The sequence below is a fragment of the Vipera berus genome, assembly GCF_964194415.1.
Source record: "Vipera berus genome assembly, chromosome: Z".
In the NCBI taxonomy this organism is placed as follows: Eukaryota; Metazoa; Chordata; class Lepidosauria; order Squamata; family Viperidae; genus Vipera; species Vipera berus.
The window spans coordinates 85,106,013-85,122,331 of NC_138205.1; the positions used below are offsets into that span (position 1 = coordinate 85,106,013).

The 16,319-nt window shown below is 35.5% G+C and overlaps 1 protein-coding gene across 1 annotated transcript in view; it reads left to right on the forward strand.

Annotated features, from left to right (window-relative positions):
* The window catches only part of NEK10 (NIMA related kinase 10), a 166,281-nt gene extending 151,374 nt beyond the window's left edge, over nt 1–14,907 (forward strand). Inside the window, exons 34-38 of the mRNA XM_081345079.1 lie at nt 3,350–3,460; nt 5,016–5,127; nt 13,055–13,107; nt 13,190–13,245; nt 14,775–14,907. Of these exons, the coding sequence (XP_081201205.1) occupies nt 3,350–3,460; nt 5,016–5,127; nt 13,055–13,107; nt 13,190–13,245; nt 14,775–14,823 (381 nt within the window). The 3' untranslated portion in view covers nt 14,824–14,907. The remainder of the gene's footprint in view (nt 1–3,349; nt 3,461–5,015; nt 5,128–13,054; nt 13,108–13,189; nt 13,246–14,774) is intronic.
* Nucleotides 14,908–16,319: the final 1,412 nt, after the last annotated feature.

The window sequence follows — 16,319 nt, forward strand, 5'->3', positions numbered from 1 at the left end:
AAATTGATTTGCTATTGATTAGAAAGATAGTGGAATAAGGATACAGAGGTCTAAGAAAACAAGGAAAATTTTATGAACAAATTGCTGCCTTTCAGAAAGGAAAATATGCAAGACAGTATAGTTTGTTCTATTTTTGTGGGCTGTCACTTATTTAGCACTACACATGATTCACTAAACCATTTTATTCTGCACAAGAGTTTTCCTCGTTCCTACTAATTGCTGTGTACATTTCACCACAAGCTTGTGTAAACAATGCATTATGAACTCTAGCTGATCAGATTATATGGGCTGAAGAAAAATATCCTGATTCACTCCTCATTGTGCTAGGTGATTTCAACAATGCTAACTTAAGCCAAGAGCTACCAAAATACTTTCAGCATGTCAACTGTCTCACTAGAGGCAAGAACACATTAGACCACTGCTACACAACACTAAAAGATGCTTATCAGTCTTTTCCACCAGCAGCTGTGGGACACTCTGATCATTGTATGATTCACCTTATACTTGTTTATAGACAAAGGGTGAAAACCACAAAACCAACAATTAAATCAGTGAAGACTTGGACTGAGGAGGCAAAGCTAAAACTACAGGCTTGCTTTGACTGCACTGATTGGAAAGTTTTCGAAGATACCTCTGCAGACTTGGATGAACTTACAGATACTGTAACATCATATGTTAACTTTTGTGAAGATCTATGTGTGTACCAACCAGGAACTTGCGAATATACAGTTACAATAAGCCTTGGTTCACAACTAAACTCAAGCAATTACATCATACCAAAGAGGAAGCCTACAGGAAAAAAGATAGAATACTGTACAGTCAAGCCAGAAATATATTAACAAGGGAGATTAGAGCAGCAAAAAGAAGCTACTCTGAAAAGCTAAGGAATCAATTCTCAGTAAATGATCCAGAAAATATGTGGAAAACTCTTAAAAATATCACCAGCTACAGCAAATCTTCTCTCCATGCTGAAGGAAATTGACAGCTGGCAGATGACCTGAATGTATTTTACTGTAGGTTTGAGAGGAAACCACTGTCACCTAGCTGCACCATCCCCATCTCAGATACACCAAGAACAGCCATACCTCCTACAACTGACCCCATCCCCTTGAGTCCCCCGGCTTTGGTGATCACAGAAAATGATGTGTAAGGTCTATTTCACAAACAAAAGCCTGGAATAGCACCAGGCCCACATAAGATAACTCCTTCTTGCTTGAAAACTTGTGCTGATCAATTGGCCCCCATCTTCACCCGAATCTTTAATAAACCACTAGAGATGTGCTATGTTCCTTCTTGCTTCAAATGCTGTACTATCATCCCAGTGCCAAAGAAATCCTCCATCAAAGAACTGAACAACTACAGACTGGTTGCTCTGACATCCATAGTTATGAAAACCTTTGAAAGGTTAGTGCTGGCCCACCTGAAAACCATCACAGATCCACTATTAGACCCCTTGCAATTTGCCTACTGAGCAAATAGATCAGTAGATTATGCTGTTAATATGGCTCTGCACTATATTCTACAACATCTTGAATCTCCAAAGATCTATGCAAGGGTCCTGTTTGTAGATTTCAGTTTGGCATTCAATCCTAACATTCCAGATGTTCTTCTCACTAAACCAAATCAGTTAGCCGTGCCTGACCACACCTGTAAGAGGATCATAAGCTTTCTATCAGACAGGAAGCAGCAAGTGAAGCTAGGCAAAATCACATCAGATACTTGTACAATTAGCACAGCCCCCCCCCAGGGCTGTATGCTCTCTCCACCTTTCTCTACATACCAATGACTGCATCTCAAAATATCCCTCTGTTAAAGCACTGAAGTTTGCAGATGATACAACAATGATTGGCCTCATTCGAGACAACAATGAATCAGCATTCAGATGGGAGTTTGAACCATGCCTTGTGGTGTGGCTGGAACAATCTTGAGTTGAACACACTCAAAACTATAGAAATGATAGTAGACTTTAGGAGAAACCCTACTATTCTACAACCTCTTACGATACTAGACAACACAGTATCAACAGTAGAGACCTTCAAGTTTCTGGGTTCTATAATATCTCAAGATTTAAAATGGATACCTAACATCAAAAATATCATCAAAAAAGCACAACAAAGAATACTCTTCCTGCGCCAACTCAGAAAGCTCAGACTACCCAAGGAGCTGCTGATATAGTTCTACAAAGGAATTAATGAGTCTGTCATTTGGACCTCTATAACTGTCTAGTTTAGAACTGCAACCAAACAAGACAGACACAGACTTCAATGAATAGTTAGAACTGCAGAAAAAAACAATTACTACCAGCCTGCCTTCCGCTGAGGACCTGTATACTGCACGAGCAAGAAAGACCTGTGAAAATACTTACAGACCCCTCACATCCTGTACATAAACTATTTCAACTTCTTCCCTCAATACGACGCCACAGGGCATTGCACACCAGAATGACTAGACATAAGGTTAGTTTTTTTCTTCAAGCCATCACTCTGCTTAACAACTAATTCATACAACAATGTCAAAATAATAAAGTGTATTACTATGATACTCCTCATCTTTCCTATTATCTATCCTTATCTTCTTATGACTATAACTTGTTGCTTGTATCTTACAATTTATATTGTGGGGTTTTTTTTGGTACCCTAGTATGATTTATGTTGTTTGCTTAGCTAGTACTCTATGACTATCACTAAGTGTTGCATTTTATGATTTATGATGAAGTGTTGTATTTCACAATTTATGATGAATGTATTTTCATGTTGTATATGATCATGATTACCACTATTACTTGTATGTACACTGAGAGCTTATGCACCGGAAACAAATTCCTTGTGTGTCCAACCACATTTGGCCAATAAAGAATTCTATTCTAAAGAATTCTATTATCAGATAGTTATAATTTCTTGTATCAGTTTGTACATTGGATATTTTGCATTTAAAAGTACTTTTGTACTTCGTACATTTTATAGCTGCCTGAAACTCCACAGTTTTACTGTTGCTCTATTAGGCAACCATGAAAAAGTTGCTGCTGTTTGGTCCAGAGAAATTGGAGCAGTGATACTAAGATATATAACTTGCAATAGTTCATGGGATTAGTGACCTTATATACATGAAATGCTTTGAATGGTGCATTGTACTTAATAAATTTATTTATTTTTTTTAAATTCCATTTATATCCCACCCGTAATAGGAAGGTAAATACATGCTAAATAGTATAAAATATTTTTTCCATCTATAAAAGTTACTTGCTGTTTTTCTTGTTGCTTTGCTAGTTTAGATTGGTTAATTATGCTGTTTTTGTTAACATACAAAAGTATAAAGTGCTATGACAAATGTTTTCTGCATTTTCAAACAGCTGCCACCAACTCTGCATTGCAATTTGAAAAGAAGAATTGTCGAGAGATTCAAGAAATCTTTATTCAGTCAGCAGAGTAATCCATGTAATTTGAAATCTGAGATTAAAAAGGTATAGTATTCAAAAGGATACTTCCACAATTATGGATTTTTTTCCTTATTATTTGAAATGTGGGCCTTATATTCAGAGGAATTGAAGCATTTTCAAGTTTAAGATGTTCAGCATTTAAAACACTTCATGTTTTATTCAGAATAAGTGGGGACTCAAATTATTATTTAAAGAATGTCTGAACTTAATTTATATGTATTTATAACAAACATTTAGTATGATGCTTAAACAGGATTTAATTACTGTTTTATGAGATAAGCCATTTTAAAGTTTGGAGTCTGTTTCTAAATCCTCATCTCTTCATATTATTCAGCAGAAAATTCAGTAGGAACTTATGAGAAATAACTTAAGTATTACATAACAAACTATTATACCCACTTTGATTCCTTCCTTTTATATCTTCTTTTACATCTTCTTTTCTATTTAAACAAATTTCCTCTCCTCAAATAATAAAGTCCAATCCCAGTAAAAAAAATAAACATTACCAAAAATAATCATCATTAAAAATCACCAAAATAGCAGCCCATTAATTGTTATAAAAACCAATGTAAGTTTTACTAAGTTTATTATTTCAAATTTGAATCCTTCCTTATATATTTTATATCTCTATTTCTATTTAAACAATTTCTCAAATTTCCTCTCTTTAAATAGTCAGTCCCAATCCCTCTTTTTATCTCTTTTCTCCAAATTCATGTCTTCATTGTCTGAACCCTTTTGTAATTTCTGTATGGCAACTCTATTTGATCAATTTTGCAAATCCAATGCACAAAAATAATCCACATTGCTGTTCTGATTTACTATTTATATATCATATATCAATTTACATTTTTAAACTATCATCTGATTTCATCTATTGTTTCCATCTCTTACTTGTAACCTGTAATTTTTAAATCCAACTATAAGTCCATTTTCACTTTTATTCACTAGGGCTTGTTCTTCTTCATTAACACCTTCTGATCCATTACAGAGTTAAATAGTTTAAAAACTCCTGCACTCACTTATCCATCATTGCTTTTAATGTAACCATCTGATGCATTTTGGCATCCAACTTCAAAGTCAAAGTATTAACAAAATGATTTTTTCAATGAGAAAGGATCCTTTTATTTTTATGAATCTTCCTTTAAATAAATCTATTTGAACTTTTAATTCATTTAAAACATTTAAATCAACACTCTAATCAAAGTTTTGCTGTATATTCCAAAAAGAAAATTCTTACAAAACTTTAGGCATGTATTTTTTTCATAATCAATTGGAGGAGGAGTCACCCAGTAAATAAAACCAGACTTGCAAATTTTCAATCTTTAACAAAGAATTTTTTTCACCCTCAGGAAGAAATCTCTATTTTTTTTCTCTCCATCCTACAATCTCATGGATAATACAATATAATTGTATTATGCTTGGAGTTAAACCATATCATGTCTACGATAGAATTATGTGTATTATGTGTGTTCAACTTGATTTCCATTTTAGAATAGATCTCTAGTGCTAATTATTTTCTGGTAAAACGTTTATGAAATGAAGAAAATAGAGTTTTCAGTTTTGTTTGATCTTTTTTTAGATACTTCAAGGTTCCCCAGAGTTGATTGAGCCTAATTTTTTGACGTCAGATTGTCATTTGTTGCTTCACTCTTCAAGTGGCAGTACTTTAGTTACTTTAGATGACAGACCTGGTAAGTCTAGCAAAAAACACATTGCTTAGTAGTTATTTATGTTGATAATTCCCAGCAAACATGAATAATTATTAATAAAAGCTCATTTAGACCAACAGGGGTTCAAGTGTCTTCTGTGGACCAAACCAGTATTTTTTTCTATCCTTTATATAGCAACTGCAGTGTACTTGGTTGATCATAATCATCAAAGATCTGGTAGTAATATCCCATTTTGAATCATCTAATTTGAAAATAACGCACATTAACTATGTGTGTTCACCATGTATATTGACAGCTATCTTCTAGTTACACATGATGGTTCTATTCCACTGACTTTATGAACTTTCCTAAGAAAGTCCTATTCATTAATACCCTCTTCAGCCTACTCTAGCAAACTCCTCTTTCAAATCTGTTAATCATGAATTCCAATCCATCTAGTTGCATGGCTGATTTAACTATGATTGTACGTATATGGATGTTTTCTTTAGGATGATTTGAAATTGTGATAAATTCACAAACCTTTTATCTAATTTTTATTTGAAACTTGTATTTTTCCCCAAAAAATTTCCAAGAAGACCTTAATGTTAAATTCATCTGAGTCCCATCTCTCTTTTGTATCTCCTTTGGGGGGCATTGTAGAACATATAACAGAATAACAAAGTTGGAAGGTACCTTGGAGATCATCTAGTCCAACCCCCTGCTCAGGCAAGAAACCCTTTACCATTTCAGACAAATGGTTGTCCAACCTCTTCTTAAAAACTTTAGGTGTTGGAGCACTCATAACCTCTGGAGGCAAGTCATTACACTGATTAATTATTCTGTCAGGAATTTTTTCCTTAGAACTAGGTTGCTTCTCTCCTTGATTAATGTATAATATTATATAATATTCAAAGTCCTTAATTTATTATTGCTTTGGACTTAATATAATTAGAATGCCTCTTATAACCAAGCATTCACAACAGAATGTAAACAATTTTTTTTCAAGGACAAAGAGAGTAGAAGTTCCATTACAAATTAAAAGAGGAAGCTAAGACAAAGATTTTTACAGCAGAGAGTAAAAGAAGAGGGGAAATGAGTTCCCATTCTCCTTTAAAATAGAAAGACAATATATACAAAAATAAAATGAAGCAATGAGTTCTTTTAGAAAAATGAGTAAAATACAAAATCTCTCAAGAGTAAAAAATCTGGTATAAATCAGATCAAATAACTTTCACTGCAAAAACAAAGCAAAACAAGAAACAAAAAACCCCCATGCTGCTGACTTCCTTATGGTAAAAGGGGAAGTATTTGAAAGCTCAGAAATAAGATGATGAAGGTTTACATTTGTAATAAAGCAAAAGGGATAAGCAAATAAACATTCACCCAGGTTATTAACAATTAAACTTCAAAAAGTGATATTAAAACAGAGATTGCCTAACAATATAAACAGCTGCAAAAAAGATGCACACCCAACCCTCTGGCTGCACTTACCGACAGTTGAAATCATCTAGATTTCTCTTCTCAGGCAAGTACCTGGGAGTTTTCATGGTCATTCTTAGTTACTCATATTCAAATCTAGGGAGCCGGCTTTGGCAGCAGGGTCAGATGTGAATAGAATAGAACAGAACAGAATAACAGAGTTGGAAGGGACCTTGGAGGTCTCCTAGTCCAGCCCACTGCTCAAGCAGAAAACCCACATACCATTTCAGACAAATGCCTGTCCATTCTCTTCTTAAAAACTTCCAGTGCTGGAGCATTCACCACTTCTGAAGGAAGGTTGTTCCACTGATTAATTGTTCTAATTGTAAGGAAGTTTCTCCTGAGTTCTAGGTTGCTTCTCTCCTTGACTAGTTTCCATCCGTTGCTTCTTGTCCTGCTTTCAGGTGCTTTGGAGAATAGTTTGATTCCCTCTTCTTTGTGGCAGCCCTGAGATATTGGAACACTGCTATCTTGTCATCCCTAGTCCTTCTTTTCATTACCCAATTCCAGCAACTGTTCTTTATAAGTTTTAGCGTCCAGTCCCTGATCCTTTTTGTTGCTCTTCTCTGTACTCTTTCTAGAGTCTTGACATCTTTTTTACATTGTGGTGACTAAAACTGGATATAGTATTCCAAGTGTGGTCTTGTTTTGTTGGCATGGAGAAAAAAACACCTCACTGTTCAGTGTGCCATTTTATGGGGTTGCTTTAGCAGCAACTCCATCTCTGAATACAGTGTGGTATGGTTCTAGGATTAACCTTTATTGTATGTATTCATTTAAGAAGTCCAAGAAGGTTTTTGCTCATATGTCATATTGCGTTTGATTAAACATTTTATTGCTTTATTTTATACATAATGTATTTCCTCTTATATAAATCATTGTGGGAATTATATTAGAGGGCATCATATATGTGTTCCCAGTAAATCACCAATAATGACAATACAAAAATAAACATCATAAAATTCTATTTTTATACACTAGAGAAAAACAGTCACTTTCTGCACAATTCCTCCTCAAAGCATCCCACCTTGTATTTCTTTTAATTGCTTTGAACTATAGCTACGGAGTTAGAGCTTTGGGTCAGGACTCAGTTTCAAATTCGCACTCATTTGTTAAATCCTATATCTATAGACTAGAGAACAATATCATACATAGAACAGTCACAATATCACTCATGCATAGAACAGACACAATATCACTCATACATAGAACAGTCACAGTATAGTTGCTTTCCAAATCATCCCACTTGTATTTCTCTTCATTGTTTTGAACTATAAGTATGGAGAAAGAGCCTTGATCAGGACCCAATATCAAAGGGCCGCTCATTTGTAAAAGGCTGAAGCTAATCACTATCTCTCATCTTAAATAGTTTGAAAAAAGAGGGAAGCATGTAACTTACCTTAAATTTTTAAAAAATTACGAGCTATATTGCAACAAACCAAGTCACCTTTTCAAATTATATCCCTATTGGCAACATACTTCCAACTTTCAGACATGATTTGTTTTAATCTTCCCCCAGAATATCAAATATTAAACTAGAAATATTATTTGAAAAACATGGACTGTACCCAAGGTTACACTATGCATGCTTGTATGTAATTAATTTATGCCTGTTCAGGAAACAAATATAATAAGATGTTTGAGAGCTTAGTATTAGGCTAATTTCCCAAGAAGCTTGGGAAATTTTGAAAAGTGAGATAATAAAAGCCCAGTCTAGCACAATACCAACAAAGAAGAAAAATAACAGCTCTCAAAAGAAACCACATGGCTGCATAAAGAACTCTCTGATAAATTGAAAGACAAAAAGGACAGGTATAAAAAGTAGAAAGAGGGGCACATAATTAAGGCAGAATATCAGCAAATAGCCCGAGCTGCAAAGATGAAGTGAGGAAAGCTAAGGCTCAAAATGAACTAAGGCTTGCGACCAAAGTCAAAAATAACAAAAAAAAGCTTCTTTCAACATGTAAAAAACAAGAAAAAAGGTTAAGGAAATGATTGGTCCATTAGTGGGGTAAAGTGGTAAGAAGGTGACAAGCAGCAGGGAGAAAGCAGAACTATTTAACTCATTTTTTGCATCTGTCTTTGCACAAAGGGAAAAACCAGTCCAACCTATAAAAAACAGTACCATAAAAACAGATTAGAAGTTAAGATATACAAAAACATGGTAAGTGAGTACCGGTCCAGCCTAGACAAGCTGAAATCACCAGGACCATATGGATTACACCCCAGGTTTCTCAAGGAACTAGCAGATGTGATCTCAGAACCACTGAACTATATTTTTCAAAGATCCTGGAGCACTGGGGAACTACCAGAGGACTGGAAAACAGCTGATGTAGTTCCCATCTTCAAAAAGAAGAAAAAATAGATCCAGGAAACTACAGACCTTATCAGCCTGACTTCAATGAAGTCAAAAGAGAAGATTTTGGAAAAGCTAATCAAACAGCGAATCAGTGAATACCTAGAGGCAAAGTCATTTCGAAAAGCCAACATGGGTTTGTCAAAAACAGATCATGCCAAACAAATCTTATTGCATTCTTTGACCAAGTGACAAAATTAATGGACCAGAGCAATGGTGTGGATATAATTTACTTGGACTTCAGTAAGGGATTTGATAAAGTAGATCACAACCTACTACTTGATAAGATAGAAAAATGTAGAAAAATGTGGGTTAGACAGCATGACTACCAGATGGATTCATAACTGGCTGACCGGCCGTACTCAGGGTATGGTTCTCAATGGAACTGCATCTACATGGAGGGAAGTGTGTAATGGGGTGCCTCAGGGCTCTATTTTGGGCCCAGTGCTCTTCAACATCTTCATCAATGATTTGGACCAGGGGGATACATGGGAAGTCATCAAATTTGCAGACAACACCAAGCTGGCAGGAATAGCCAACACTCCAGAAGGTAGGCTTAAGGTATAGGAGGATCTGGACAGACTTGAACACTGGGTGCTATCTAACAAAATGAAATTCAATGGTGAAAAAAGTAAGGTTCTACATTTAGGCAGGAAAAATCAAATGCACAGGTATAGTATAGGTGGTACCTTGCTCAATAGTAGTAACTGTGAGAGGAATCTTGGAGTCCTAGTGGACACTCACTTAAATATGAGCCAGCAGTATGCTGCAGCTGCCAAAAAAGCCAACACAGTGTTAGGCTGCATTAACAGAGAGATAGAATCAAGATCACATGAAGTATTAATATCACTATACAATACCTTGGTAAGGTCACACAATTAGAATACTGCAACCAATTTTGGTGACCATGATGTAAAAAGATGTTGAGACTCTAGAAAGAGTACAGAGAAGAGCAACAAAGATGATTAAGGGACTGGAGGCTAAACCATATAAGGAATGGTTGCTGGAATTGGGTATGTCTAGTTTAATGAAGAGAAGGGCGAGGAGTGACATGATAGCACTGTTCCAATATGTCAGGGGCTGCCACAAAGAAGAGGGAGTCAAGCTATTCTCCAAAGTGCCTGAAGGCAGGACAAGAAGCAACGGATGGAAAATTATCAAGGAGAGAAGCAACCTAGAACTAAGGAGAAATTTCCTTACAGTTAGAACAATTAACCAGTGGAACAACCTGCCTCCAGAAGCGGTGAATGCTCCAACACTGGAAGTTTTTAAGAAGAGACTGGACAGCCATTTGTCTGAAATGATATAGGGTTTCCTGCCTGAGCAGGGGGTTAGACTAGAAGACCTCCAAGGTCCCTTCCACCTTTATTATTACTATCATCATCATCATCATCATCATCATCATCGTGATATAAACATGAAAATAACAGTAATATAATCAGATGAGATCTAAGGAAGCTTAAATAAATGTTGGGATGGCGTAAGAAGTTTAATATGAACAAAAATGTTGGACAAGGAGAGCAGCAGAGCAAAAACTGCAACAGAAAAAATTGAAAAGCAAGGAAAATAACTGCAGTGTTCAACCTGGAGCATTTATGGAAAAATACAGAATGAGTAGGTAAAAGTATAAAACTTAGCAACAAGAATAACAATTAAATGCATAATGTTATGAGGAACACTTTCAAACATCAAGAGCAGAGAAGGATCACAGTTGGAAAGACCAGAAAACAAACAGTTTATTATGAATCTGTTGTAAGTTAGTTAACATAATTTTTATTTATTTAATTTTTATGCTGCCCATCTCACTGATACTGCAGCAAGTCTGGATATTTTACAGTTTTGAAAGGTTCTGTGCATTTTGCTTTTGTATTAAAGGTTTTCATACCCCTTTATATAATTAAATGTGCTGAAAGAATTTAAACACACAGCATTTTATTCCACTTGTGGGAGATAACAAAAATAGCAGAAAGGCCTGTCTTGCTTATAGTTCTTTTCTGTGCTCAAGTATCATGTTGACTTCTGTTTGCAAGAGTCCTGAACTTTTAGGACTTTCAGGAATGATGAGCCTTAAAAGAGCAAAGAGTTTTCTCCTGCATTGTTTTCTTGTGAGATGCTCTCGTTTCAAAACAGTATGATTGACTCCCCATTCTCTTAACTTTTAGAGCAGTGTTAAAATGCACCTTTTAAACTTGGTTTTTAGGATCTTTTAAGGACATGAAGTTCTAGTACCCCTTTACAAAGCTTTAGTAAGACCTCACTTGGAATACTGCATCCAGTTCTGTTCACTACAATATAAAAAGATGTTGAGATTCTAGAAAGAGTGCAGAAAAGAGCAATAAGAATGATTACAGGGCTGGAGGCTAAAACATTTAAATAACAGTTACAGTCTTGTTGAAAGAAAAATCTTCATCAAGGTCCACTCCAAGCTGGGAATAATGAAAATGGAGACTGCTTTAGAAAGAAGGTTGTTGTAGTTTATTGAAGAGGAGAGCCAGACAGAAAGATGGCTCTGGGAAAGCTGACCACATATAATAGGGAGTGGTGGGTTTTTATACCTTCTTAAGTTTTTGTTTGGAGTTGTTCCTATGGCATGAACTCTCACCTGAGTCTGGTGGTGGGTTAATCCTATTATGTCCCAAAGGTCATATCCTGCTTCCCTGTGGCTGTGGCTGTAGCTGATGACTGTTGGATTTTTGGTGTGAGGGATTTTTGATTCTAGGGATCTTTGTCTTTCTAATCCAAGCTTCCTGGCTCCAATCTTTCTGACAAGATTATCTGCATTTCTTCAGACCTGGTTTCTGTTTGGGGCAGAATGACTTGGGGAGAGGGGGTTGGTTTCTGCCTTTAAGATCCTTTGGGGAAATATATTCTGCCTTTTAAATATTTCCCAAAATATTTCTTTCTCTGGATTCTTCCCACAGTCTAATGCAAAGAAGGACTAGGGGAGACATGATAGCAGTGTTCCAATATTTGAGAGGCTTCTACAAAGACATGAGGGTAAAACTAAAACATAATGGATGGAAACTAACCAATGAGAGAAACAACCTAGAATTAAGGAGAATTTTCCTAATGGAGAGAGCAGTCAACCAATGGAATAGTTTGCCTTCAGAAATTGTGAGTGTTCCATCACTGGAGGCTTTCAAAAAGAGACTGGACAACATCAATCTTAAATGGTATCTCCTGCTTGAGCAATATCTTTGTGGCTTTTGGTTTGAGTAAGATGCTACTCCCTCATCTCCCAGGGCTCTAAACCTACAAGAGACTGCTGCCTTGCATTCTCTTTAAAGCAGGGGTGTCAGACTCAATTTCATTGAGGGCCGCATCAGCATTGCGGTTACCCTCAGGGGGCCGGGTGGGTATGGCCAGGGTGGGCGTGGCCTACTGGGTGGGCATGGCTAGAGTGCGTATGGCCTACTGGGTGGGCGTGGCCAGCTCTACATTGTTCGCATCAAGGGTGCCTATGGCGGCCTGGGCAGGAGTGGGACAGATCTGAGGGTCTCTGGCAGAAGGAGGGTCTCTGGGCCAGGGCCAAGGCAGTGGGGGCCATTCCCTCACTGTTTCCAGGATGGCTTCGCGGGCCAGATCCGGCCCCCAGGCCTTGTGTTTGACATGCTTTAAAGGAACACTTGTGGCCTACTTGCCATCTCTTTGTTCTTTGCTATGCTTGTCATCTCTGCTCTTTGCAGAGCTATCTTTAATCTACTATTCTTCCAACAGGCTGTTTTCTGATGTAACTATCTTTACTCCATCATACCTCTTCAAGCTAATAATATAAGGATTAAGCTAATATTTTTATTTTTAACACTTTTGTAATTACAAAAAGAGATCAAACAACCACCTTGGGAGAAAACATACAACTGTCCTAATAACAAGAATGGCAATTAATTAAAAGAAAGGAAGAATTCAAAACTTCTAAACTAGTACTTTTGAAATAAACATACATTTGGACCTCTTAATCATAGAGAAGATCTATATCTAAAAACAGCTCAGTTTGTAACACCCAATATTATTTCTGCATTATTCCATAATGTTCTATTTTAAACAAGCTTTTTTGTTGAAAAAATGTTCTTTTTATACAAATTTATATAAATATCTGTTAAATTATCGAACTTTATCTCATTTAATTACTTATAGGTCTTCTTGGAGCTTTTGACATGGATGAAGGAATGACATATGAACAAATGCAGGTTAGACTTTATTTTTGGAATTGTAAGCAATTTTTAGGTCTTTTGAAAACTTATAATAAAACTTAATATACTTCATTTTTAGACTATAATTGAAGAGGTTCTGGAGGAATGTGGATATTACAATTTTACCTCAAGCAGGTGAGTTTCATTTCAAAAGGAAATATTAAAGTGAGATGAAGTTATTGAATACAAGCATTAATTCTTTTTCTAATGACAAGTCATATTAAACTTAATAAGGTAAAGATTTTCCTATCAGTAATGTCCAACTCTAGGGCATGGTGCTTAGCTCCCTTTCTTGGCTGAGGGAGCCAGCATTTTCTGAAGACAATTTCTGTGGTCATATGGTCCACATCGCTATGTGCTATAGAGCACATGAATCGCTGTTACCTTCCCATCAAAGTGGTACCTATTAATCTTCTTTGCATTTACATGCTTTCAAACTATTAGTTGGGCAGGAGCTGGGGAAAGTAACAGGAGCTCACCCCTGTTGTGCGGAACTTGGGAGTTGAACTTGGGCTGTCAGCTCTGCAGCTGACAAGCTTAGCATTTTTAACCACAGAGCCATTGCACCCCCTTATTAAGCTTAATAGAATGCATCATTTAATTGAATGCAGGTAAGTGATAGTTACAACTAATATGTAAGATTTGGATTATATTTCCACAGGAAAATAGCCCAATACTTCACTGTAGTTTCCTCTCATTTCTTCTCTCCCTGTAAAGCCAATTTTCGGATTTTTTAAAATAAAACCAGTAAAAGAATGTTTTCAGTCTTTTTAAACAAAAACAAAACTTTCTGATAAGAATATGCATTAACCTAGTTAGCACATTTGAAAGAGTTTGCACAAATAAAACCAGCATAAGAAAGCAAAAGGATATAAAACAAAACTGTTTGGAAAAATCTGTCATGAACCTGTTATTCTGATCTCAGCAAGTACTACTCTTCTCCACCCATCCCTGATAACTACTGCAACCTCTGACTTCCCATTAGGATTGGTGTACACTAGAAGTTAATCAGAGAATCTTATTAATCAACCATATTAAAATGAGTCTCAGTGAATGATCAAAACTCTAGATACAGAATCAAGATCACTGATCCAGTTAACCTGAAATTGTGAATTTTGCTTGGCAGAATCTCTCAGAGATCAGAATTTGAGATATCAACCAAAATTAACTTTTTAACTGAAGGGGCTATGCATGAGATAATCTGCTTGGAATTGATATAGTTTAGAATTAGCTCCATAATCAATGAAACTAAAATATAAAGAACAGAATGTTTAGTAATCAAATTGTCATTTTACATAATAAAGCTGAATATATGCTCATGGCTCACACTTCTGAGGTAGAAAAAGCATCCTCGGATGCCTAGTTCTTAAGATTTTGTTTAGAAAAAGTTGCTGCATTTTGAACACTCTAACCAAAATAGATTGTTGAATGCCTTGCAAAATCATTTTGTCTATGCTTTCTACTAATTCTAGACTTTCTACTAATTTTCAGCAAGGTAGACAGTGCTATATCTCAGATGAGAAGATCATAACCTGACCTACCCATGATTCATCTCTTTTATATTCCAGTTTAGTAGCATGAGATTTAATCTGACTCAAAATGAAAATGCTATTAATTTTTTTTATTCCATTAAACAAATAATTACAGCTCTTAAATCTTTTTAGGTATCATTGCTATCCATGGGAAGCAAGAAATCATCCAGCCAGAAGATGAGCACCTAGAATTCTGATTACATTGGCAGATTTTCTAATAAGGTCTAATGTCTTGACTTTAGCTGTTATTTTCTGACTGCTAAAGGAAAACACTGCATAAAACATGACAAAAGGAAACACACACAGGAAAGAGAAATCATTCAAATCTTCTGTGTCGCTTACAGACAATCTACCAAGTAGTAGAACTATAGTACATATCTCTGACAGTAGGTATATGTAATATAGTTTTGGTGTCAAGATATGGTTTGTGCAAAATGTAAACATTCTTTCAGGTACTTCCATTAAGGTGACAATGCACAGCTCTAGCCCATTCTTGATTTTTGGAATGGCCTGTTGAATACTCAGGTTTATTAGAAACCTTAGTTTTTACAGATTTCCTAATATTAGAGAGTCAGGTTTATTACAAACTCTAGTTTTTACAGATTTCCTAATATTAGAGAGTCTATTTTTTATAATAGAATATATTTTGGGCAAAGAGCAATTCAGAATGTGTAAGGAAAGAGGACAAAGTATAGCTACATTAGAATAAAAAATAGGTTGGGAATCAGAAAAGAGCATTCAAAATACTGCTTTAATTACTTGAATTAGTTGGGATTTATACTGCAAATATGATATATTAGACAGTATTTACAGTTTTCACAACTTGTCACATTTGTTAAATCCAAAGATTAGAGCATGGGACATGCTTAGGTTCTATAGGTGAATATCAATGTTGTCTAGATATAGATGTAAAGCTACACAAAAACATGTACAGATATATTTATATTAAATAAATATTCTAATTGTTATTGCTAATTAGATATGTAGTAGACATTGCACTTGTGAAAAACTGAAAGTCTCTGAAAAATGCTTGTAATACACACATCATTGTTATCTGGACATTTCTTTTCCTTTAGCATTTTTTCAGTTTACTAAATCTTTTCAGTTTAGTAAATATTGAGTAAATGTATGGTTATTTACAGTGGTGATGTAAATGTTATAGATTGGATGTAATATTTCAAAATTCCATTGACTTTTTAAAGTGACAGTATATTTGGAAGTTTTAATATAGGCTTTAATCTTTGGCCATGTAAGGTGAAGGGCAACATCGAATATTATGTTAGGGGATTGAAATAGAAAAGGAATCCATTCTATTAACTGTATATGTTGGTAGTCACAGTGTTGATTTTAGGGACTATGGACCTCCTCTGCATTTTGATTGTTCACCACAATAAAATCAATAGAACCAAGCAGCTGCATGGTTCATGGTGGCAAATAATTTACACAACAATTTTGTTCAAGAAATTTCATGTGGAAACTGTATTGCTTCTGATGGATATCTATAGACAACAAAATTTCATAGAAATAATAATAACTAGTACAGTTGGACCAAACTAAACCTTCAGCAAATGAAATGGAGCACTTCTATCTTTTGCATATTGTTTTGCTACTCTCGGATTCTTTCTTTTTATTTTATTGTTCTGCTATTGGTTTTGTTAATTGTTTGATTTACCTCCC